At 40.9% G+C, this 26,250-nt stretch overlaps 1 protein-coding gene and 1 pseudogene across 1 annotated transcript in view; one reads left to right on the top strand and one right to left on the bottom strand.

Annotated features, from left to right (window-relative positions):
• Nucleotides 1-1,301: 1,301 nt before the first annotated feature.
• STX12 (syntaxin 12) overlaps nt 1,302-26,250 on the top strand; it is a 39,173-nt gene continuing 14,224 nt past the window's right edge. The window contains exons 1-4 of the mRNA XM_032361422.1: nt 1,302-1,560; nt 16,570-16,639; nt 18,186-18,285; nt 23,778-23,915. Coding sequence (XP_032217313.1) covers nt 1,443-1,560; nt 16,570-16,639; nt 18,186-18,285; nt 23,778-23,915 — 426 coding nt within the window. The 5' untranslated portion in view covers nt 1,302-1,442. The remainder of the gene's footprint in view (nt 1,561-16,569; nt 16,640-18,185; nt 18,286-23,777; nt 23,916-26,250) is intronic.
• LOC116568314 lies at nt 15,948-16,118 on the bottom strand (annotated as a pseudogene).

Below are 26,250 nucleotides of genomic sequence, written 5' to 3'. Positions count from 1 at the left end.
AACCAGAATGAGAGCTCCCAAATGTCATCTGTCCCTTTCTATAGAGAAAGAAATGCTCTTAAAAATGCCACAACGAAAATATAAATAGCTTTGCGTACAAGATCTCTAAAGCTCTTTCCCTCATTTGGGGTCTCCTCCCAAATAGGCAAACAGCTTCCTCTCTTGCCAGTCCCCAGAGACTGAAGAGTAGGCAGGGGTGGGGTTGGGTGGAGAACACAGGAAACAAACATTGCCAGTTTCCCTTTCACTTCTCCCTGTCTAGATCTCTTCCAAAATCCAAATCCTACCCACCTCTGTCCGTTTACGATAAGCTCACAAAATGCAGTTTTCTATGGGAACATTGAGGTCATACAAATTACTTGGGGAAATTACAAATTACAAATCTGCAAATTACTTGGGGAATGATTTTTCCCCACCCTCAAGGGAATGATTTTTAAAATTTGAGAGTGTAGTTCTCAAAAAAAAAAAAAAAAAGATCCTGGTTTGGGATATATAGTAAAGGAAGAGGCTGTTTGGGAAGGATTTAGATGGAGAATGAGTTTGGGAATGTGAGAATGCGTTTAGGGAAATATCGAGATGAGTATGGAGTTAGCTTAGTGTTTGGGTTTGCAGTCAAACTTCAGAAAAGCAAATTAACCACTGTGGTCTTAATTTTCTCAGTTTTGCAAAAGGGAAAATAACTCTTGTTTTATCGAATTACTTTGCTTCAACAATTAAAAAACCGATTTTCCATTATCTATTCTGAACGTAAAAATATGGTTAGAACATTGTCCTTTGGTATGGTAGAGCTTATGAACAAATGAATTGCATTGAAGGCTCATACATAGTATATGCTCAATAAATATTATTATCATCGCTTTATTGTTTAGATTAGAAGAGGGGTGGAGGGAGAAATGAAAGCGGTCTGTAAACCATAAAAGCGCTCTGCAATTACTACAAAGCCCTGCAGGACCCAAGTAGAGTGAAGAATTTCAGGAGTTTGGTTACCGATCTGAGTTTCAGGGTTGTCGAATTCTCCCATATTTGGGCCTGAATTCTCAGACTAGAACAGAATAGGCTGTCAGGGCTGAGATCATCTGGTACAATTTTATGCTAATCGAAAATTCTTGCCTCCTGTCACCGTGCTCCGACGAGAAACAACACTACCACACCAGCTCCTCCAATCCGAGCCCCGACCGTGTGACGTCACGCCCCGCCCCGTTTCCCCAAGGCCAAGGCGTCCAGTCTCTAAGCTACGGTCCCCGGCACCAGTTCCAGTGGCGCCTGCGCACTGTGGGGCGGGGCGCGTGCGCGCGGCGTGGGGGCGGGGCTAGTGCGCACGCAGCACTAGTCCCTTCCCCCGCCCTTTCTCTTCTCGGTTTCCCCGTCAGGCTGCGGGTTCAGTCTGGCGGCTGCTTCCGGTAGGAGCTCGGTGCAGGAGAAGTCGGTCCCAGTTCTTCGTCATGTCCTACGGTCCCTTAGACATGTATCGGAACCCGGGGTCCTCCGGGCCCCAGCTCCGGGACTTCAACAGCATCATACAGACGTGCAGTGGCAACATCCAGCGGATCAGCCAAGCCAGTGAGCTGGGGGTCCGGGATGGGGGGCAGGGGCTGCCCCGGGGACAGGCCCGGGTAAGGTTGTCGGGATGCGGAGCCCGGCCGAGGCTATGGCCAAAGCCACACCTGAGGCCGTCTTCGGGCTCTCCAGTGCGGGGGCGGCGGCTGCCATCCTCGAGTCTGTCAGGCCCAGGCTCCCCGAGGGTCCCGAGCCCCAGCTGAAGCTTGAGTTTCTTCTCAGGTGTACTGCCCTCATGGTATGGGGGCCAAAGCAGCAGCCTGACAGCCTTAGGGTGGGAGGGGTATGTGTGTCATCTCGGGAGCAGTGAGTGAGTTCACTTGGCGCAGTGGTCAGCCGAGTTTTTCCTGTCATCTGCCTTACCCCCACCCACCTCTCTTTCCTCTCTGGCCAGTTTGGATCGCGAGTTGTTTACTGATCAAGACTTTAAGTTACATTCTGCTCAGCTTTTTGCTCCTTGGAAGTCAGCAGCTTTCAATTAAGGGAAGTGGAGAGTGCATGTGTTTGGGTGACTTAATACCCAGCTCTTCCTGTAATGAATTTGGAAGTCAGATACAATGACATGTATATGAGTGGTAAGATAACTTCTGTTTTAATAAAGAGAATTCACCGAAAACATTCCCATTTACATGGTTTTGTCTTTTGTAGCAAAGATCTGCACATATTTTTGGATTTCAAGCTGATGAAACTTCTGCATTCCTTCCCTGTTCAGCAGCTTTTTTAAACAGATCTCTTAACACAGAGAAGTTCAGGGACTTGGCCACAATCACATAGCAAGCAAGACATGGTAGAGTTGGTGGTGGATTTCAGAATGTCTTTGCTCATCTTAAAACTAACCCCCACCCCATCACTAAGGTCTGAGTAAGACTGATTGAGCTGATTGAGTCAAATATAGGCAGTTTCTTGTGCGGGAAAATCATCACAGAGCCTTATAAACAGGTCAGTGGCACAACTTTACTTGGAAAGAATGGGGACCAGCATCCTTGTTTGTTACTGTGTTTTTGTGAGCTTGGCTGTACTCTGTTAATAGGTAGAGCTCAGTTAGTCCTGGATTATAATTATGTTCTATATAAAGAGGGGGAAAGTTTCTGATGAAGAGTGTGAGACTGGGTGAATTAGAAGTGGAAGGAAGATGACATGGCCTGCTATGTATAAAAATTAAAAAGAGAATTAATGTGACCACTGGTTTGAAAGTATAGTACTTTGTGTTCCAATATATCCTTTTGTGAGGAAACTGTAGTACCAGTTAGAAGATTCTGGTTCAAGGCTGAAAGTTTATTGTTGAGGCTAAACCTCACCTTAATGTCTATCGGTGAAATGTTCTACATGTATTTGTTTGAGTATTAGGCATATGAGTATAGGAACTGGCATGGCGTGGATTCTTTCAACAGGGAGCCCTTAGAGTACATAACAACTAAAATATAAAGTTGAAAGGGTTCGGTACTATAGAAGAGATCTAGCAGCATTGAGTAGGCATTCAGGGGAGAAAGATACCATTTTCACTTGGGAAGGATCTGGGGGGTGGGGTGAGGGAAGGGGCAGAAGGAGAAGTAGGCTCCCCACTGAGCAGAGAGCCTGACTCAGGGCTCCATCTCAGGACCCTGAGATCATGACCTGAGTTGGAGGCAGCTGCTTAACTGACTGAGCCACCCAGATGTCCCTTGGATTTAGTTATTTAGAAATGTATAAATTGAAAAAAAATTTATAAATTAAATTGGAAGGAAGAGACTGGTAATTAGAGACACCAGTTAGGAATTGTGAAAATGAAAAGGAAGGAAAGGAAAGGCTTCTTTGGTGACAGAATTAAATAGGATTTAGCTGTTGGTTGGGTATCTGGCTCAAGGGATCATTGGAGTCAACCATTAAGAACACTAATAGAGGGGCGCCTGGGTGGCTCAGTGGTTCAGCCTCTGCATTTGGCTCAGGTCATGATCTCAGGGTCCTGGGATCAAGCTCTGCATCGGGCTATCTGCTTGGTGGGGAGCCTGCTTCTCTCTCTCTCTCTGCCTGCTTCTCTGCCTACTTGTGATCTCTGTCTGTCAAATAAATAAATAAAATCTTAAAAAAAAAGAAAGAACACTAATAGATAACATATTGAGTACATACTGTGTGCCAGGCAATGCGGGAAGTGCTATATATGCAGTATCTTACTTAATTTTTTAACAACTCCATTAAGTAATTACCAATATTATTTCCTTTTATAGGTTAGGAAACAGGCTGAGAAGGTTTATTTTTTATTTTTTTAAAGATTTTATTTATTTATTTGACAGACAGAGATCACAAGTAGGCTGAGAGGCAGGCAGAGAGAGAGGAAAGCAGGCTCCCTGCTGAGCCCAGGACCCTGGTACCATGACGTGAGCTGAAAGCAGAGGCTTTAACCCACTGAGCCACCCAGGCACCCCAGGCTGGGCAGTTTCAAATAATTACTGAGAAAACGGGTGCTTGGGTGGCTCAGTCGGTGAATTATCTGACTTTAGCTCAGGTCATGATCCCAGGGTCAAGGGATTGATCCTGATGTTGGGCTCCCTGCTCAGGGGACAGTCTGCTTCTCCCTTTCCCTCTCTCTCTGCCTCTCCCCCTGCTTGTGTTCTTCCTCTCTCTCTCAAATAAATAAATAAAATCTTAAAAAAAAATTACTGAGCAAACAAGTGGCAGTGGCTGAATTTGAAGCCAGGTCTATCTCTTATGACCAGTAATTAGGATTTTTATAATTTTTAATTAATATTACAGTATTGTAGCACCTGGCAGTTCAAGTTAGAAATGACTTGGTTTTTTTACTCTCCATAGGAAACTAGGGAAAACCTGAGGCTATAGAACTTTCTCATGTGGTGTGTCTAACCTCTGCTGCTAGATTGTTAGCTCCTTTCATGAAGCATGGGGCATGACTTACTCATTTTTATATTTCTAGTACTTATCTCAGTCCCAAATATATGATAGATTCATACATTTACTGTTGTTAACAGATACTCTTTGAGCACCCTCTGTACACTGGGGTTGGCGTCATGAATAAGAGACAAAATCACTGCTGTGAGAGTGTGTGTGAACATATGTGTTTGTATACAGGTGTGTGTGTGTGTGTGTGTGTATCTCCAGTAGTAACAAGTGCTGTGAAGAAAATGGCTGGGTAAGGGGATGGAGGTGAGGAGAGAAAGAGGGTGGGTGTTGTATATTTTAGATCAGATGGTTAAGGAAGGGCTCTGTGAGGAGACATTTGAGTAGACACCTGAGTGAAGTGAGGGAGAGAGCTGTGTGAGTAGCTGGGGGAAGGCATTCTGGGCAGAGGGAATAGCAAAAGCAAAGAATCGTAGTGTGTTCTTCTTCTTCTTCTTTTTTTTTAAAGTCGGCTCAGTGCCCAGTGTGGAGCCCAACTCAGGGCTGGAACTCACAACCCTGAGATTGAGATCTGACCTGAGACCAAGAATCAGAGGCTTAACCAACGGAGCCACCCAGACGCCCCTCAAAGTTTATTTTTAAGTAATCTGTACACCTGATAGGGGGCTTGAACTCACAACCCTGAGATCAAGAGCTGCGTGTTTCACCAACTGGGTCAGCCAGGTAACCCCTCCAGGGTGTTCAAAGAATAGCAAGGAAGCTAGTGTGGCTAGACTGTGGTTAAAGACGGGGAGTATAGTAAGAAGGAAGTCAGGGAGGTAGCCAGGGGTCATATCATTTAGGGTCTTGATGCTTACTAAATGGTACATTTGAATGAATGAGCTTTTCTACCATCTTTGGAGTCTTCCTGCCACATTCTCCCTGTACTGTGTGGTAGCTGCCACATCTTAGGACCTTGGGTGGTGTCAGTTGGAATTCTTCCCTGAGGGTTGTTTGGTGAGGAATTAGGAGTTTGCAATTAGCAGAGTTACACTGTTTCCACCGTGTTATCAGGTTAATGACTTTCCCCACATCTCTCCAAGAGCTGGTTGGTGGTCATACTAAGTATCCGCTCTGAATGTGAGCTCACAGACATATACCTGCGGGGAGTATGTATCTGTTGAGAATTTGAGAGGATAGTTGTTCTTTTTTCCCAGCTGTTCAGCCACAGATGTGGGTTTGAAATTGCTGAGTGTATCAGCTGAAATACAGCAGGCCTCCACTTGGGTTGTTAAGGGTACAGCTAGGGTCGATTGCCCGGTACAAAAAGGGCTGTTATCAGTATGGGTGGGGTACAGAAGAAATGTACTTGACTCTGCCTATTATGGAGTGGGGATCTGGGCAAGTATTACTGTGTCAGATATAGGAAAAAAACTAATAGCCTCCAAGTTATCTCTGAAGAGATTAAAGAACAGCATTTCTCTTCTTTAATGTTGCTTACTTATTGCTATGTTTTTTGTTTTTTGTTTTTTTACTAAAAAAAAAAATGAAAGGGAGTTGAATTTTTAAAACCAATTATCATGAAGTCCCATAGGCTGTTTTTTCAAAGTTATTTTCACATTTGTGATTTGCTTTTTATTTCATTGCCATCTCTTAAATCTTCCTGATCTCAGTATCTGTATCACAGCAGCAAACTCTCAGTGTCTCTGTTTCCATTCCATTCATCCTGATAACGCTCTCAGTAGTAGTATGTCTAAAATCCTGTTTTCATTATACCACTCACCTTCTCAAGAGCCTGCCGTGGCTCTCTCTTTGTCTGCTGCATCACTTTCTACCTTGTTTTCATTCTCTGTCACCTTTTTTCCCCCCAATATTTTATTTTTAACCAATCTGTATGCCCAGTGGGGGGCTCAGACCTACAACCCTGAGATCCAAAGTCACACACTGTACCGCCTGAGCCAGCCAGGCGCCCCTCACTCTCTGCCATCTTAACCCGGATCAGCGCGATTGTCTCTACTTCTCTGCACCCTTTGCCACAGGCAGGCTATTTTTCTTAACATCCTTAAACACTGGTTTTTGCTCCAAGTTTTTACTCATTCTGTGCCTCCTTTAATATCTTTCCCTAACTCACTAGCTATCTAAATTATACAAATCCTCTGAGCTGTGCTTCAGTCCTGTCCTTTGTAACTATCTAAGGTCTGTAGATAGTTATGTATACACAATATGCATTGTGTAGATACAATGTGTAGATTTGATTTTGAAAGAAAGTCAAATCAGAAATAGCATGGGTTTTAGGGTCAGCAGTTCTGTGACTGAGTCCTTGCCCCTATATGCGCTGTTAACCTTGGGCAGGTCATTTCCCCTTTTTATCTATAACGCTGTCTGTAAAATGAATAGAATTGTCCGTTGTTGTTTTTAAGATTTGTTTGTGTATCAGAGAGGGAGAGAAAGAGCACTAGCAAGTAGGTGAAGGGCAGAGGGAGAGAGAATCACAAGTAAGAGTCCCTGCTGAGCGTGGAGCCCCATGTGGGGCTCGATCCCAGAACCCTGAGATCATGACCTGAGCCAGAATCAAGAGTTGGCCACTTAACTGCCTAAGCCACCCAGGTGCCCCATGAGTAGAATTATTAAAGTGGGGTTTTTGAAAGTAGAGTGACTGGCACATTGTAGACATTCAGTTAATGGTGATATTATTGTTTGAGTCTCTTGCCCTACTATGGTAAAGTAATTAGGTGAGCAGGTTTGGGAGTCAGACTGTCTGGGTTTGAATCCTAATCTGCTTCTTACTACCTGTGTAAACATACAGCTTTACCTCTGTAATTCTCAATTTCCTCATCTATAAAGTAGAGGTAAAAATAATATCTACTTCATAGGGTTTTGAGAATTAAATGATGTAATTGTGTAAAGTGCTTAAAACAGTGCCTGCAACATAGTAGATGTTTAAGAAATGTTGGTTATCCTTTTGTTGTTGTTTCATTGAATTTGCAAGCACTTTTCATTCACAGTTTAGCACTTTTCCGGTATTCTTTAATTAATTTTTTTTGACCTTGTCATTCTGACCAGGGAGATTATTTTTCATTTTCTGGGGCTAGAGTCCGCGTGCATTGTATGGTTAGTTCTATTTAATTCCAGTGCCTGGCACAGCAATGGATATGTAGTTGGCATTCAGTATGTACTTAATTGATGTTATCATTGCTAAATATATTGTTCTTGGTCTTGAGTTTGATAATTATACCTATCCTTAATTGAGTTCTTTTATGTGCCAGACACTGTTCTAAATTTAGCTCCACATTATCTCATTTTATCTGCTCAAAAACTGTATGAGAGTTCTCTTGTTACTCCCATTTTTTAGGTGAGGAAACTGAGGCACAGAGGAGTGAAGGCTTTTGCTCAAGATCATAAAGCTAATTTGAATGCCTGGCTGGCTCAGTTGTTGGAGCATGCAACTCTTGATCATGGTGTTGGGAGTTCAAGCCCACATTGGGTTTAGAGCTTTCTAAAAAAGGATCATAAAGCTAAGAAGTGGTAGAACCAGGAAAAACACATAGGCAGTCTTAATTCAGAGTATGCTCTTCACCATTACATACGTTGTCACTGGTACAGTAAATGGAAGATTGTGCCTTTGATATTTAGTGCTTATGTTTGGTTTAGAGCCTTAATATTATAATATAGTGACTACATTTTTCAAGTCAGGTCATTTTCATTGTACCTATATGAAAACAGAATATAAACCTGATTTTCAGAGTAAGACATTGAGATAACTTCATTGTCATAATCACCACATAGGCTATCCTTTTCCCATTTGGAAATTTTCGTTTGGTGTAAATAAAGATTTTCCTTTGAAAAAGAAACACTGCGATGGTCGTTACTTTGATATGACTAGACTTCGATTTGGATTAAGGTTCATTTGGAGATTTGGGGGTGCCTCAGTGGCTTAGTCGGTTATGCATCCAACTCTTGATTTCAGCTCAGGTCATGATCTCAGGATCCTGATCTTAGGGTTGTGAGATCGAGTCCTGTGTTAGGTTCTGTGCTCAGTGCAGAGTCTGCTTGAGATTCTCTCCCTCTACACTACCCCCCAATAAATAAATAAATAAATAAATAAATAAATAAATAGAATCTTTTTTAAAAATTTAGTTTAATTTAATTTTTTTCAGTGTCTGCTTGAGATTCTCTCCCTCTACACTACCCCCCAATAAATAAATAAATAAATAAATAAATAAATAGAATCTTTTTTAAAAATTTAGTTTAATTTAATTTTTTTCAGTGTTCCAAAGTTCATTGTTTATGCACCACACCCAGTGCTCCATACAATATGTGTCCTCCTTAATACCTACCACCAGGCTCACCCAACCCCCCACCAAATAAATAAATAAAATCTTAAAAAAAAAAGTTCATTTGGAGATTCAGATTCTACTTAAAGCTGGTATCAGCTAAAAGCACATAAAGAGTATTCAATTTAGAGTAGTTTATAGTGTGGATATCAGCTGTAATGTACAACAAATTGATTTGTTTTGTAGTCTTAAAAGTTCTAGCCAGGACATGCTTTTAAAAACAAGAGGTCAATGATAGATATTGAGATCTAGTTTTAAAAATAACAAAATTGCTTACACAGAACTTAAGGACTTGTCTTTATATTTGGCCTAGTCATCTGGTTTCCAGATTATATAGCATTTCATAGACTATTATTTTCATCCAAAATGTTGTAACAAGTCTACCTAAGGTAAAATTTTTATTTACCAGAGTGCTTAGAAAAGGAGTTTTCTGACTAACCAAGTTGACCAGAAAGTCCTTATAGATTCAACCCATTTTTATAAAAATCTTTCCAAAAAGTATCACTTTACTTCATTGTAAGTACACTCCAGTGAAAATAGCTGTGTATAGGAACATCCTATTCCTTTCTGGGCTTTAGGTTTACTAAGGGATAATATTCTTAGATATAAAATAGATGGGTCATTGAGTCACTATTTTTTTTTAAAGATTTTTTATTTACTAATTTGACAGAGATCACAAGTAGGCAGAGAGGCAGGCAGCGAGAGAAAGAGGGGGAAGCAGGCTCCCCGCTAAGCAGAGAGCCCGATGCTGCTCCATCCCAGGACCCTGGGATCATGACCCGAGCCGAAAGCAGAGGCTTTAACCCACTGAGCCACCCAGGCGCCCCTTGAGTCACTATTTTTTAATAGATCCCTGAAGTTGGTGGTTATGGAGGGTAGTACACAAAAAATTCTGCTTCTTTGGATTCTAGTAAAGTAAGACACTACTGTCCTTACGATTTGAGTTTTGCGGTATCTGTTACCTGAGTCTTGCTGGAAACTCTTAGGAAAATACCTTAATATTCAGAAATTTAGTAGGAGTTGATGGAGGCTTGGATTAATTCTGGTGCTTAGTTAGGAAATGACTCTGTAAATCCCTTTTCCCCGAACTTTTGTAATTGGCACCCCCACAAATTCAGGTAACCTCAACAAACAAAAGAAGTCAGAAAAGTCTAGATGAAAAAAGTTCTCAGTTGAGAATACACGAAGAATAGTTGATTTTTAATCGATTTTTTGCATGTCCTGTAAAATATCATTGTTCTCTAGGGTATTTACTTATTTTTATTATTATTTTTAAAGATTTTTTATTTTATGTATTTGACAGAGAGAGAGCACATGTAGGCAGAGAGGCAGGCAAAGAGAGAGGGGGAAGCAGATTTCCTGCTGAGCAGGGAGCCTGATGCGGGGCTCGATCCCAGGACTCTGAGATCATGACCTGAGCCAAAGGCAGAGGCTTAAACTGAGCCACCCAGGCACCCCTCTAGGGTATTTAATACAAAAAATTTTTAAGTTTATTTTTTAGTTAATCTCTATGCCCAGTGTGGGGACTGAACTCACAACCCTGAGTTCAAGAGTCACATGTTCAGAGTTTCTGGGTGGCTCAATAGGTTAAGGGTCCATCTTCAGCTCAGGTGGTGATCCCAGGGTCCTGGGATCTAGTCCAGAATCCCGCTCCCTGCTCAGTGCGGGGAATCTGCTTTTCCCTTTTCCTCTGCCCCTCCCCTAGCTTGTGCTCGCTCTTGCTCACCCTCTTTCCCAAATAAATAAATAAAATCTTAAAAAAGTCACATGCTCTTCCAACTGAGCCAGCCAGGTGCCCTGGGTATTTAATAGGTTTTGATAGATGATTATTGATACCTTGATACTTTGACATGTCTCTAGAGTTTCTAAGGAGGGTACTCTGTAAAGACAGTCAATAAGATGAGATCTGTTTCCTTAAACTCTTTGTAAGACCTGCCTTAATATGTCTTCATATATTCAACCAGCTATTTGCTGGAAGTGTATATTTGTGTGTTGTTATGCAAATTCAGAAATGAGTAGAATGTGGCCCCTGCCCTCCTGGATGGGAGGACAGAGCACATACTTCATCCACTCCCATTTGTACGCAGGTGGAACCTCTCTAAACCAAACTCTGGCTTGCAAAACGCACTCCTTGATTATACAGCATCATTCTGGGACTAGAGCTTATTTATTATCGTTTTAGCACCGAGCAGGATGGGAGGACTCAAAGAACATTTATTCCTCACACAGTTGTAAAGATTTAATGAGGAAAAAATAGTATAGATGGTAAGTATTGTAACGATAGGAAGTGCTCAGTATGTGTTAGTTAAACCTGATTATCACATACAATTGGTGAAGAGAGACCCAGCAACATGAAATGACTTGCTTGGCACCATGCATCGAGTTAGTGGTCAAGTGTGGCTTAGAGGTCATGTCTCACTCTTCCCAGCTCATGTTCTCTCATATCTTCTGCCTTAAAGAAAGTGTCATGATATAAAAGGGAGGTTAACTCAACCAACAATGACTTATGTACCCACTGGGTGCCTGGCACTTGGCTGGATTCTGGGGAGTACACAGGAATGTTCCCAAAGGTGGGAGGGAGTTGGGGAAGAGAGCAGGTTAGAGCAAGGACATCGGCCTACCTCTGCCAGAGAGCTATTGAGTTAGGGAGGCGTCAGATAAGCAGGGTGGGGCTAAGTGGAACACTGGAATTGAGGCCTGCCCTGTGTCACTCCATTCTGTTTCCCTTAAGCCTTAGCCTTTTGAGAAAACATAACGTGGCACAAAGAATATAGCCATTGGAATTTGCCCTGGGTTTGAGTTCCGGTTATTATGATACCATGTGGCTTCCCATTTCATTCCAGTTTAAAGTTCTTGCTCTAGTTAAGAAGGCCCTATATGATCTGGCCTTTACCTCTTTGGCCACTTCTCTTACCCCTCTCTCGCTTGCTCTACTGTAGTCTCACTGGCCTTCTCACTGTTCCTCCTTCACAAGAAGCACTTTGCCTTGGGGGTTCACTTCATACTCTGTTAGAAAGCTGCCCCACGCCCCCCCCCAAAAAAAAAACACAAGCAAGCAAGCTGCTTCCCCATGTCTTTGTATGGCTTGATCTTTCACTTCCTTTCTGTCTCTTCTCTGTGTCACCTTCTCAGAGAGGTTTTCTCTGACCACACTGTGGAAGCTAGTATACTCTCCCCACCCTGTCTTTCCAGCCCTTACCTGAATTTCTTTTTCTTTTTCATTTTTTAAAAGATTTTATTTATTTATTTGACAGAGAGAGAGCATAAGCAGGGGGAGCAGCAGACAGAGGCAGAGGCAGAGGGAGAAGCAGGTGTCCTGCTGGACAAGGATCCTGATGTGGCATTGGATCCCAGGATGCTGAGATTATGACCTGAGCCGAAGGCAGACGTTTAATGGACTAAGCCACCCAGGCGCCGTTATTTATCTTTATAGTACTTAATCACCACCAGAGATACATGCTTACTCTCTGTCTCTTTTCTCTAAAAATGTTAGCTTCTTGGGTGCCTGGGTGGCTCAGTTGGTTAAGCAACTGCCTTCGGCTCAGGTCATGATCCTGGAATCCTAGGATCGAGTCCCACATTGGACTCCCTACTTGGCAGGGAGTCTGCTTTTCCCGCTGACCTCTCTCCTTTCATGCTCTCTTTCTATCTCTCTCTCGAATAAATAATAAAATCTTTAAAATCTTAGCTCTTAAGAGCAGTTGTTTTCTAGAGCATAGGACATAAAGAGTAGGTACTCTGAATGAATGAATGGGTGAATGAATGAATGAGTGAACTAACGAATGAATTCTGTCTCAGTCATGAGCCTCAGTGTACCCATCTATAATACTGAGATAATAATGTTTATTTAAAGGGTTGTTGGGATCAAATAAAATCATGCTTATCAAGTATAAAGGAAGAATACTCCTGTTTTTCCTCTACTTCAATACTTCTGACATTAGATGTGTGGATTTTCCACACACCAAACAATTCTGAGATTCTCCAAACACCAGTTAGATATCCTGCAATTTAACCCAATTCTGACACTTCTACCTGGAGTTAGTATCAGATGCCACAAGGGTTGAGTCCCATGTAACTGTTCCCCTTCAGACACCAGTTGCATCCGGTTCTTACTTGTGCTTCTGACCAATGGACTCTAAATCAGAGATTCCCATCAACCACCCCTTGGGTTTGATTAATTTGATGGAGCAGCTCACAGAATTCAGGAAAACATTTACTTATTACAATATCAATTTATTATAAGAGGACATAATTCAGGAACAGCCGGATGGAAGAGATGCCCAGGGCAAGGTATGTGGGAACTAGCTTGGACACCCTCCAACACCCTCCCTGTATATTCGCCTGTTGACCAACCCAGAAGCTCATCGAACAGTGTTCCCGAGTGTTTTTATAATGCTTAGTCTCAACCGCAGCGCCTATCATCCCCGCCCCCTACCGCGATTTCCCTAAAGTCAGTGGGTGGGGCTGAAAGTTCTGGCGTAATCACTTGGTAGTTCTGGTGACTAGCTCCACCCAATCTAAGGCAGTCTTGCCCTACCTCACCCTAGGAGCTTAAACTCAGTGTGCTCAGAAGGGGCTCTTTATGGGGTACCTAGAGGGTTCAGTCCCTTAAGCAGCTGACTTTTCACGTTGGCTCAGGTGGTGATCTCAGGGTCCTGGGATCCAGCCCTGCACAGGGCTGTGCACTCAGCGAGGAGTCTACTCGAAGGTTCTTCTCTCTCTCCGTCTGTCCCACCCCCTGGTGCTCTCTCTCTTTCTCAAATAAATGAATAAATCTTAAAAAAAAAGGGGGGGGGAATCTTTATGAATAACAAAAGACACTCCTATTACACACAAAATTTCAAGGGTTTTAGGTGCTTTGTGCCAGGAACCAGGGACAATGACTAAATATATATATATATATATATATTTTTTTTTTTTTTTAAGATTTTATTTATTTATTTGACAGAGACACAGTAAGAGAGGAAACACAAGCGGGGGAATGGGAGAGGGAGAAGCAGTAGGCTGCCTGCTGAGCAGGGATCCTGATGCAGGGATCAATCTCAGGACCACCTGAGCCCAACGCAGACGCTTAACCAACTGAGCCACCCAGGCCCCCCACAAATATATTTTTTATTATAGCATGTCAAGTACCTAGCCCTGTGTCTGGCACATAATAAGTGCCCAGTTAATGCTAATGTCAGCCCTCTTATAAATTATTTGTATGGCTAGCCAGCTGATAGCTCTGTTGGTATCTTGATTCTAATTTGACTGAGATAAGAGGGGAAATTCCACATGTTAGTAACAGAAAATTTATTTATATCTTACAGAATGTTATCTTAGCAAAATACATTCATTAGAGTGCTTGCTTTTTCCTGTGGAACCATTAAGCTAAAAGTAACGCTTAATAGAATAATTAATCTATTTTAGGAAAGTTGGTCAAAAGGCAAGATTTAAATCACTTGAACACTATATTTCCATTATAAAATTGAAGTTACATTTTTGCTAAACAAAACAAAAACACGGTGTCAAAGTAAGATAAAATCATAATTTGAAGTGCTAGAAGTTTATATATTTTTGACTTTGGAATTTTTTGCTTTCTAACACGCATGATGTAGTGATTTTGGCTAGACAGAAATAACTTGTACATATTTCTAAGGAATAGGTTGTTCATTTTCTGCTTATGAGTAGAGAGTCACCAGCAATCAATTAGATTTTGCTTCATCATTGTTTCTTATCAGACTTAGAGGCTATTAATTCATCTGTGTTTGTAAAGGTAACTTGGTATTTAATAAACTTCAGCTTGCCTTTTTACTACTCTCTCTTTTTTTTTTTTTAAGATTTGTGTATTTGTTTTAGAGAGAGAGCATGGGGAGGGTGGGGCAGAGGGAAAGGGAAATAGAAGCAGATACCCCGCTGAGTTCAGAGCCAGTCTACAATCCTGGGACCCTAAGATCATGACCTGAGTCAAAATCAAAAGTTGGACTTTTAACTGGCTGAGCCACCCAGGTGCCCACTTCTTTGTTACTCTTGGTGACCAGATTAGGAGCAAGATTATGATTGACCCTCAAATTTTATTATTTTAAGGAGCACCCTATCATAAGTTTAAATAAGTGAAGGGTTTTTTTCTTAGTGGACATGGAAGCACTGTATGTACGTTGTCCCTGTAATGTATACAAATGATGATTGATTTCCTCCTCATTTTCCACTAAGCCAGTCATTTAGCAGTCTGATATCTCACAAGTGAAACTCTGGCATTAATGCTGAGAGAATAGGAAAGGCCTTCACAAAGGAGACGATGTTTTGGCTGGAAGAGTCATGTACCTATTGTGTCCTGTTACCTCTTGAAGTTCTGGTGAAACTTGAAGATAATCCTGTTTCCTCTGGGCAGGAAGTACTCTGTTATTATGTTCTGTACTCCAGCAACTTGGAATAGAAGACAGCACATGCTCTTCAGAAGCAAGCAAGCAGGGGTACCTGGGTAGTGCAGTCAGTTGAGCATCTGACTTGGTTTCAGCTCAGGTCATGATCTCAGGGATGTGAGATCATCTGCATTCTTCAGAGTCTGCTTGGAATTCTCTCACGCTCTCCCTCTGCTCCCCTCCACCCCCTCCACCATTGCACACGTTCTCTCTCTCAAATAAATAAATCTTTAAAAAAAAAAAAAAAAAGCAAGCAGCAACAAAAAGAAATACAAGAAAATTCCAACCTCTACAAATGAATGAATGAATGAATCTAACTCCTTCATCCTCCCCACCAGTCAGGAGAGGAACAGAAAGCAGGACACAAAAGAAATCAAAAGGTCAACTGCACTTCAAAAAAACCCACCCCAAACCCAAAAATATTTAGAATAAGAGAAAAAAAAAAGAAATCAGGGCTCTATTTCTGGTGCACAAATCGGTGAGGTCCAGGGCTACTCACATTCCCAGGCAAGCTGATGTTGGAGTGTTTTTCCTTATAGGTAGATGATCAGTTTCTCTGGACCTCTGCTTTCCTAGTCCAGGGCTAGAGGCCTAAATATCTAGAATTCAAACATGACCATCTTAGCAAAATATCTAGGACGTTATCTGAACAAAACCATATATTTGACTGTAGACAACATAGTTTAAAGGACATAGGCCTTGGAGTACAATGTATCTGGGATTGAATTTTTTGCCCTGTTACTTAACCATTGTGTACCCTTGCATAATTAACTTATATAAATTTAACTTTTATAACTTAGCTAAATATATTTCCTCATCGGCAAGATGAAGATACCTACTTTAGACCATTGCTGTGAAAATTAATAAAATAATGTATATGGAATTTCTAATATAAAAGCTCCTGGCACATGGAGGTGCTCAGTCAGTGGTAATTTATTATTATTATTTTTTCAATTAGCAGTAATCGCACCTTGTATAAACCTCATTGGCTATGATACTGCCACTGCACAAAGCTTATTATAATTACTTTTTAATGGTAATTTATTAACAACAAATGTACATTGTCTTTCCAAAAATGTTTGCTATAAAAAATTATTGTGAAAAAAAGGAAAAATTATTGTGTACTATGAATTTAAATTTTAATTGTTGCAAGTTGATATTTGGTACTAAGACCCTTGCAAAGGTGTTGAAACTTTAAACCAGCAACATGGGAAATCTGGAAAATTTTGGAAGTTCTTTGGGAATGATGAACAAAACTGCCACCCTCTACTTGGTGACATAGTTATCTATAGGAGAAAGGTGAACCCCGTGATTAGTTTTAGAAGGAATAGACATGCCGAAGTTTCAATCATAGCATGCTTTCTGTTAGTTGCATGAACTTATTCAGGATGTGGACAGAGAGACCAGTGATCTAAGAAGTAGGATGTTCATGATGAATGTATTTTTCTTTTCCCCCGTCTCCCCAGCTGCTCAGATAAAGAATCTGATGAGCCAACTAGGAACTAAGCAGGATTCAAGCAAGCTACAGGAAAATCTGTAAGTAGCTTCCTAATGTGGTTGGGTTCTGTGAGGCCCTGTGAGAATTCTTTTGGGGACACACCCACTGTCCTTGCTGCATGGCAGCTTAGGTTTCCAGGAAAGCCTGTGGAGTCAGCATGACAAGCAGTGGGACACGAAGTAATAGCTGGATCTAGAGGAGGGACAACAAAATATAGTCATGGGTTGTGATCTCTACTGCCTTTCAAAATCCTTGAACACAGATTCTTTCTTCCCTTGGGCTGTTTAGCAGAACCCTCTGAGGAAGTAGGGAAGCGAACTTTGACCACTATTAGTCTGTAGTCTGCCAAAATGAGCCTCCTTGTTGGCCTGATCATCTGCAGAGATCATCTAGTCTAGTGGGATTTCCAACCGTAAAAATTCAAAAAACGTATTCACAATGATCTGAGGGGTGTCTGAAGGAGAGGAGAATGGACTTGTAGTAGGGACTCACGATTCTTTTTATTACATCCTTCTTGACCCCATTTCTGCTTTTAGAAGTTCTTTTCTTCATCTTTAAAATATACTGAGCAATATTCTTTGTTTTCTGTCCTCAACAGTGTGAAGTGAGAGAATGACTTACTACTTTGAGCTTTTTCCAGGGAGATGTGAAAAACACATCTTTGGATGTGTTAGTAATGTCTAGGAGGTACAGGCTCCTGACTGCCTCCTTCTTGTTTTTGACTCCCTCGTTTTTTTGTTTTTTTTTATCTTGGAGGCCCCTTTGCAATGAAAAAGTAGTACTGATTGAGTAGTATGGTTTCTCTGTCCTCCCTTAAAACCTCTGTAGAAATGGCCATAGAGTAGAGGAAAATCATGACCAAAAGGGGCTCTTTTTGTGTTTCCACTACTTTCCAATCCCACTTAATATGATGCATATTCCTCCTTTTTTAATATTCTTCCTCTTATACTCCTTATATGTTTTTAGGCAGTACAGGGCTTCTTTGCTTTGGAGGGAGGAGCCAGAAAGTCAAGCATGAAGGACAATAGGGAGCCAAGAATAAAGCTGAAAAAGCACCAGCTTTAAGCAGGAACATGGGAGTAGATCTTCGGAGATTGTTCCTTAGGGTAGAAGCTGTGCTTTTAATGCATGTTTCATCCAACCCCCAGTGTCTGGATCCCATCTCCAATCAGTGCCTGGACAGACAGCAGCTAGGCAGAACTGCCGGGTGATGGACGGGAGAATTTTGTGAGACCTTGGTGTGTTCAAACTATCAGATTTAGATGTGGGGGCAGTTGCTCTTATATTTCTATCAGAACTGCTGATAGGCCTTTCTTTTCTTCCCAAAGACTTAAAATACCTATCAGCAGGTTTCACTGAGGTAGGTTCTTTCTTCTCAGTAATATGGAGATGCCTTGCAGTGGGTCTGACTGAGTAGTATTTCTGGAATTTTTTTTTTTTTTTGTGAACCTGGGCCTCTGGGAACCCATTCTTTCAAACACCCCCTTTATTCCTTGTACTGGGGCACTCTGAGAACTAACTGTACTAACTGTAACAGCTCTCGAGCTGTGGAAATAATCCTGAAACATGTCTTTTCTCTCTTAGGCAACAGTTACAGCATTCAACAAATCAGCTCGCCAAGGAAACAAATGAATTACTGAAGGAATTAGGGTCCTTGCCCCTTCCCTTATCTGCTTCAGAACAGGTTGGTATTTTCTGGTATGTGTGTTCGTTTAGTAGGAAAGGACTTTGTTTTAATGGAAAGACAGAGTGTGAAACAAAAATAACTTGGTCTTTGGTGCCAGGTAGACCTTCTCTGACCCTCCGTTTCCTTATCTGTAAAATTGGGCTATGTGACTATTGTGACAATATAAAGAATGTATGCACTGGGTCTTGCAAAGTGCTCAGCATTCAGTAGCTACTCAGTATCGGCTGTTATTATTCATAATAACATACTATTATGGGTGCCTGGGTGGCTCAGTTGTTAAGCATCTGCCTTTGGCTCAGGTCTCCTGGGATCAAGCCCCACACTGGGCTCCCTGCTCAGCGGGAAGCCTGCTTCTCCCTCTCCCACTCCCCGTGCTCTCTCTCTCCCTGCATCTCTCTCTCTCTGTCAAATAAATAAATAAAATCTTAAAAAAAACCCCAACAACCCATACTTACATATTGATAAAATTAATTTAACTGGTAAAGAACTTCAGTGTTTGCATCTCTAGGGTTTGGCCAGTAGCTTTATGTTGCAGGTTAGGTCCTAGTTTGTCTTGTAGTCAGTTTCTATAAATTTCAATCAGATGTTTTTGCCTTCTATTTTGCAGTCACTTTCATGTCCCATCATGAGTCATTCGTAGGTCTCAGGTTGAAGAAATGCCCAGGGAAATTGAAATCCTTTAAAAAAACACAATTTTTAACAGGAGTTCATTGTTCCCTTGATGTTCCAGGCCTTTTCTTCACACATTCCAGAAGTCAGTGTGCCTCTGCCTTTATTGTGGCTTCACCTGTTTTAATTATCATTCATAGTTCTACCTCAAATCCTTTCTCTTCCAGGGAAAAAAATCAAAAACCTTCTCCATCTACATTAGCCTACTATGATTCCATTTTTCTTTAGCTTCTCTACCATTCCTAGGAGCACTTGACTTGTTTTCCTTTTTATTATTGAATTTATTTCTGATGATGTCCTATCCCTGATGGCTATAAAGACAAAGCCTACAACTTCCCCATTCTGGGTTATTTTTCACTCTGTGAGTTGTGCCTGGTTGGAACATGAAATAATTTTAGTGTGCTGTGCTCATCATTTAGAAAATAAAATAGAGGGGCGCCTGGGTGGCTCAGTGGGTTAAGCCTCTGCCTTCGGCTCAGGTTATGATCTCAGGGTCCTGAGATCAAGCCCCAAATCGGGCTTTCTGCTCAGCAGGGAGCCTGCTTCCTCCTCTCTCTCTGCCTGCCTCTCTGCCTACTTGTGGTCTCTCTCTCTCTCTGTCAAATAAATAAATACAATCTTTAAAAAATAATAATAAAATAGAGTAGGAGTATCTGAATGTATACCATGTAATAAAGGAAACTATTCTTACAGGAAGCTTTCACTTCATACATATGTGTATATATGGTACTAGGTCAAGATGTCACATTATTTCTGCATGTCTCCATCAAAAAAGTTTAAAAATGTTAGTTTAACCCATACATGGCAAGCTGTTTAATGGAGCACATGTTTAGTCTGTGGAGTTTTGGCGCCCCCCCTTGCACAAAAGAGAGGAACCAAGACTAGATGGTTTGTTGTTATGCTACAAAGTAGCTCTGATAAAAAATAATCTTAATGTAAGCACCTTTGGTTGTCCATAGGTGTGCTGTTATTCATGCTGAAATTTCACTTAGAGGCCAAGGCCAGTTCCCCTTGCCATCCAGTATCTCCAATAAACATCACCTCTTTTGTCCTCCCAGCTGGGCACTTAGGGAATACACACTTGTGAATGGTTCTAGTTAGTAACAAAAAAGGAGTCTAAGGGTCTTTTTTTTTTTTTTTAAGATTTTATTTGTTTATTTGACACAGAGAGAGAGAGAGATCACAAGCAGGCAGAGAGGCAGACAGAGAGAGAGAGGGATGCAGGCCCCCCCGCTGAGCAGAGAGCCCGATGCGGGACTCGATCCCAGGACCCTGGGATCATGACCCGAGCTGAAGGCAGGGGCTTAACCCACCGAGCCACCCAGGCGCCCCGAGTCTAAGGATCTTGATGAAAGCAGAAGTGTTGGGAGTACTTAAGAGTTAATAGTAGCCTAAGCAAAAATAAATAGAAAGTTATATCTGCTACCAAAAAGAGAGAGAGAGAAGGATTTAATGTAGTCCAAAGTCAAATAGAAGTTATTTTTGGGTCATGCATGCTATTGTTCCCTTCCGTCATCTTGGATCATTAAGAACACGAAATAGATCTGCAAATAATTTTTTTTAAAAGATTTTATTTATTTATTTGACAAGAGAGAGATCACAAGTAGGCAGAGAGGCAGGCAGAGTGAGAGGGGGGGAAGCAGGCTCGCCACTGAGTAGAGAGCCTGATGCGGGGCTTGATCCCAGGACCCTGGGATCATGACCTGAGCTGAAGACAGAGGCTTTCACCCATTGAGCCACCCAGGCGCCCCTGCAAATAATTTCCTGATCCCTGTCCTGTTGTGCTGAATACCATTTGCCCTTTCAATTCTTTCTTCATCTAGTCAATCTTAGTCTTACCACCTTCTTTTTGCTGCTGTCCTGTGTATCAGATCATATATCCTCCTTTCAGTCTTTCGTACTTATGTGCTATCATCAGTGATCTTCTCGCTGCCAAAACCAGTGGGCTTTTTTGAGCTTTAATTCACTTTTCTGTCTCATTTGAAACAGCCCATCCCATCTCTACTGAAACTGTCTTCTTCTTCCCATGATCCCCTTTCAGTATGTCTTCCAACTCTGGGATCCCTTGCTGGCCTCTTCTCTCTTTCCCCAGGTAGAGTCTCATCCTCCTTCCCTGACTCTTGGTCTTCCTAGGAGTAAACATGTCCCAAGGCTGTGCCATTGACCTCTCATTTTCTTAGTCTCTGCTTTTTCCCTCGGGAGGCTGATCTATTTTTATGAGTTTACCTTTATGAACATGACCCCGAGATCTTTTCCTGGCTCTAGCCTCTAACCTCTAAGGACTGGGCCCATATTGTCATTTCCTATTCTAAGATCTCTTCTTGAATATATTGCCTTCATCTAAAATTTAATGCGTTGTCTTATACAGGATTTCTCCCATTTCACTCATATCCTTTAACTAAGCTGATTGATATTACTGATTGTCTTAAAAAAAAAAAGCTTGTGCCTTTTGATCTAATATTCCCATTCATGAAAATTTGTCCTAAGGAAAAAAAGTTGGAAGAAAAAAAAACTGTAGTCTGGAGCTGGATTTCCTGTATTTAAATTCTACCCCTTCCACTTACTGACAGTGTGATCCTAAGCAAGTTACTTAACTATTTCGTGCCTTGGTTTTCTGATCTGTAAAGTAGGGACTATAATACAGGTTGTTTAGGTTAAAGTGAGTTATTATGTTGAAGTACTTATAACCGTATTAGTACATGGTAAGTACTGTATTAATATTAGCAATTACAGTGGGGCTTCCATTAGCTTTCTTTATAATAGTTAAGTAGTTAAAACATGGGCATAATCTAGAAGGAATGTTTACATAAAATTTCCTAGATCAAATTTTCCTTGATAGGGTATTATGTAACAAAGGCCATAATTGTGAGGATGATAACATGGGAAATGTTTATGATATACTTAAAGATAGCATTTTTTGTGGGGCACCTATCTGGCTTAGTTGACGGAGCATGCAACTTTTGATCTCAAGGTTGTGAGTTCAAGCCCCATATAGCGCCTACTCCCCCCCAAAAAAAAGAAAAGTGTTTTTGAATAGCAAGATTAGGGAATGATGATTTTTCCCTCTTATTGTTATAATGTTAATGTGAAAAATTTTTTTAAATTCCAGAAAAAGAGGGAAATGTTCCTCATGTAAATTTGCTCTCAGGGGCACCCAGGTGGCTCAGTCAGTTAAGCATCTGCCTTAGGCTCAGGTTATGATCCTAGAATCCCTGGATTGAGCCCCACACTGGGCTACCTGCTCAGCGGGGAGTCTGCTTCTCCCTCTGCCCTTTACCCTGCTTGTGCACGCGCTTGCTCTCTCTCTCTCTCTCTCAAATAAGTAAATAAAATCTTAAAAAAAAAAAAATAAACAAATTTTCTTTCAGGGCGCCTGAGTGGCTCAGTTAAGCATCTACCTTTGGCTCAGGTCATGATTCCCAGTTCCCAGGATCGAGTCTCCCATTGGACTCCTGGCTCAGTGGGGAGCCCGCTTCTTTCTCTCTTTGCCCTTCCCCCCTGTTCATTCACTCTCTCTCTCTCTCTCTCAAATAAATAAAATCTTAAAAAAAATAAATTTGCTTTTAGTATTACCATAATTCTCCCAGGTGTGATATTTGAGTCATTCTTGACTTTAGCCCCCTTGCAGCCCTGTAGGCAGTTGCTAAGTCATAATGTTTCTTAAATTCATGTCTTTGGGGTTCCCATTATTGACACAATGTCCTCCTGACCTTTAACCTAGAATATTACAGTACTCTTTTTGACATGTTTCTTTTTTCCATCCTACCCTGTACTCCATGGCAGACTACTTTTTCTAAATTATCATTTTGTACCCATCATGTTTCCTGCTCAGGAATCTTTGTTGTTTTTTGCCTTAGGGATTGAATCCCAAACTCATTAGCTTAGCATTTAAAACCTGCTCCGGTCAGCCCCTTCTCTGTCTTTCCAGTTCTGTCTTTTAGCTAGTCTTACGAAAAAAGCTTTGGTTCCAGCCAAACTATCTCCTTATAGATTCTCTTCAAATATTTACTGTCACGCCTTTGCTCACACTGTTTCTTTGACGAATTTGCCTTACTCCTTCCATCTGCTTATTCAGACCTTTCTCTTCCTTCAGTGTTCACTTTCTCTTGGCCTTTATGGCTACTTGAGTTCTTAACTGATTATACCTGCCTCCAAACTCCTATAGTATTAATAGGATATAGCAGTTATTTATAATGACTTGTAATTTTTGTGTCTATATCCCTATCTATAAGTAGTTGGTAAGCTGTTTGAGGTCAGGGATGAGTTTTTACTTCTGTGTTCTCAGCACGTAGCAGGAGTTCTCAGCATGTGTTTTTTGAGACACAGAATCAGTAAGCTTAGTAAAGATAGCCTATAAGAGTTTCCAGGTTCTCAAAGATTTTAAATCTCATTACAGTATAAAGGAAAATGATTCTGTAGTTTTCAGGGACACTATGAACTCAGTGTGGATGAATATTTTTTAATATTTTAACATAAAACAATCTCTTTTGGGGTTCAGTCTGAGTCTAAAGTTATTTATTCTGCTTTTAGATTCTCCAGGGAACCAAAATTCTCAATTGCAATTCCCTCTGATATTGCCTTACAAGGTAAATGACACACAGTTCCAAGTTTGTCAGAATGAAAGAAGGAAAACTCAGACTTGGTCTATGGCATTTGAGGGATTTGAGTTAGCAAAGAACAAATTTATTAAGGAAGAGCCTGTTTTATAGTAATTTTCCTGGTTAGAAATCTTTAGGGGGAATAATTTTGTTTTTAATGGGAATTAGAACCAAATGATTCAGGATTAATATGAAATTTCAAGTCCTTCTTTATTTCCATAGCGCCAGCAGAAACTTCAGAAAGAACGCCTCATGAATGACTTCTCTGCAGCCTTAAATAATTTCCAGGTTGTGCAGAGAAGGGTATCTGAAAAGGAAAAGGAGAGCATTGCCAAAGCAAGAGCTGGATCTCGTCTCTCGGTGAGTTGATTCTGCAAAGAAGACCCTTGCAATTGCAGGATGTTCTTTCCCACCTTGTTGGGTTATTTTTTTTTCCTCTCCTATTTCTGAGCATTTTGACCCTTAGCTTTTGTTGTTATTTGCTCCCCTTAATAATAATAAATATAGTCATTAGCTGTTGTGAAAATACCAGACTGGCTCAACTGATATAAAAAATATGTATGCAGGGTACCTGGCTGGCTCAGTTGGTAGAGCATGTGATTCTTGATCTCAGGGTCGTAAGTTCAAGCCCCATGTTGGGCGAGGAGCCTACTTAAAAAAATTTTTTTTTAATAAAAATAAATTTTAAAAATATGTATGCCTGTGGTCTAAGACTAGAAAAGAATATGCATAAAGATTTGAAAAAGTGACAGAATTATTTGTAATTTCTTTTCTGTTATTTTATTTGTCTTATATTAAAAATTAAGAAAAAAAGGAACAATGAATCTATTTCCTAGAATAAGGGGGCCTAGATTATCTAATTTGCACTAGACCTCTCTCTGAAACAAATTAACAAATATTAAATTTTAACAACCCAACTTCTCAAAAGTATCAAAGAGCCATGAAAATATTAAGGTCAAAATCTAAGAGAAGATGAGAACCCATAGAGAGGTAAGCAGAGCACTGAAACTGTTTGTGCATGGAGTACATTTACTGAGGGCAAACTTGAACTTCAGTTTTGATGTCCTTATGGTATGAGGGGGAAGAAAAGCCCAGAGTCCACACAAAGTGGGAAATCTAAAAGAAGGTGCTCCTCCAGGACGCCTGGGTGGCTCAGTGGGTTAAGCCGCTGCCTTCGGCTCGGGTCATGATCTCAGGATCCTGGGATCGAGTCCCGCATCGGGCTCTCTGCTCAGCAGGGAGCCTGCTTCCTCCTCTCTCTCTGCCTGCCTCTCTGCCTACTTGTGATCTCTCTCTGTCGAATAAATAAATAAAATCTTAAAAAAAAAAAAAAAAAAAAAAAGAAGGTGCTCCTCCAATCAAACTGGACCCCAAAAGACTATATCCTTTGGGTATGGGTAAACCAAAAGTAAACCCTTCTTTCCTACAAAAAGATTGCATTAGCACTGAACTGAGTAGGAGGTAGAGGACAGCAAGAGAGAGGGGAAATCCCGACACTAACTTGTATCACAGAGGAACTTTGGGGCAAATTTACTGCTCAAATTCATACTGCATTAATGATCCAAAAGCATCAGGCTAGGTGCCAGACAGAAGCAAATACAAATAAATCCTCTCTGGTTAGACACGTTTATCCTAGCCCTGAAAGAATACCCTCAAACAATTTTTGAAGTGTTATGAGCAGCACAGCATTAAAAAAACCCAAGTAGGGGCTCCTGGGTGGCTCAGTGGGTTAAAGCCTCTGCCCTCAGCTCAGGTCATGATCTCAGAGTCCTGGGATCGAACCCCACATCGGGTTCTCTGCTCATCGGGGAGCCTGCTTCCCCTCTCTCTCTGCCGCCTGTCTGCCTACTTGTAATCTCTGTCTGTCAAATAAATAAATAAAATCTTTAAAAAAAAAATACCAAAGTACACAAAGAAACAAATAACTCTTAAGTAAAGTAAGAATGAGTAGAAACAACAGTGAGGTGAAATGGACCTACTTCATGTATTAGAATTTTAAGACAACTGTCCTTATTGTATTTAAAGAAAATCTTGAAAACATCTGCAAGAAGCAGGAGGCTACAGAAAAGACTTTGGAAAAGAGTTAGAATACTTTCTAGAATTGAAAAATATAATGTGGAAACTAAAAACTTAATGGGTAGGTGATTTAACTAGGAAATAGAAAATATTTTCTATCTCACGATATTATGTATCAACATGTAGGACAGAGGGTTAAGAAGTTCAATAGGAAGAAAGCTTATGAGAAAGGGAGAATGAAGAGGAAGGATCTGACCTAGTTTTTATTGGAGTTTCAGAATAAGAGTGGAGCAAACATAGAATAGAGGGGAATGACTGGTAATATTTTAGAACTTATGAGAGGCACTCATTTGCAGTTTCAAGAAGCCCAACAAATCCCAAAAAGAATAAATAAAAGACTCTTATCTAGATACATCAGAGAGAAACTTCAGAACACTAAAGACAAAGAGAAAATCATAAAAATAGCCAGGAAAACAAGATACTACCTTCAGAGTCACAGTAGTTGGATTGGCAGTTTTCTTCTCAGCAGCAACAGGGGAAACCAGTCGAGGGCCATCTGTAATATTCTAATAACTGCCTGGGAATCTAAACCCAGTGAAAGAAGATATACGGAATGAGAATTAAAGACATTTTCAGTCAAAAGTGAGTTAGCTGTCAGCACATCTTACTTAAGAACATT

Source organism: Mustela erminea, chromosome 10, assembly GCF_009829155.1.
Source record: "Mustela erminea isolate mMusErm1 chromosome 10, mMusErm1.Pri, whole genome shotgun sequence".
NCBI classification, from domain to species: Eukaryota; Metazoa; Chordata; class Mammalia; order Carnivora; family Mustelidae; genus Mustela; species Mustela erminea.
Note: the sequence above shows the minus strand (reverse complement) of the source record. Positions and strands in the feature narration are given on the sequence as shown.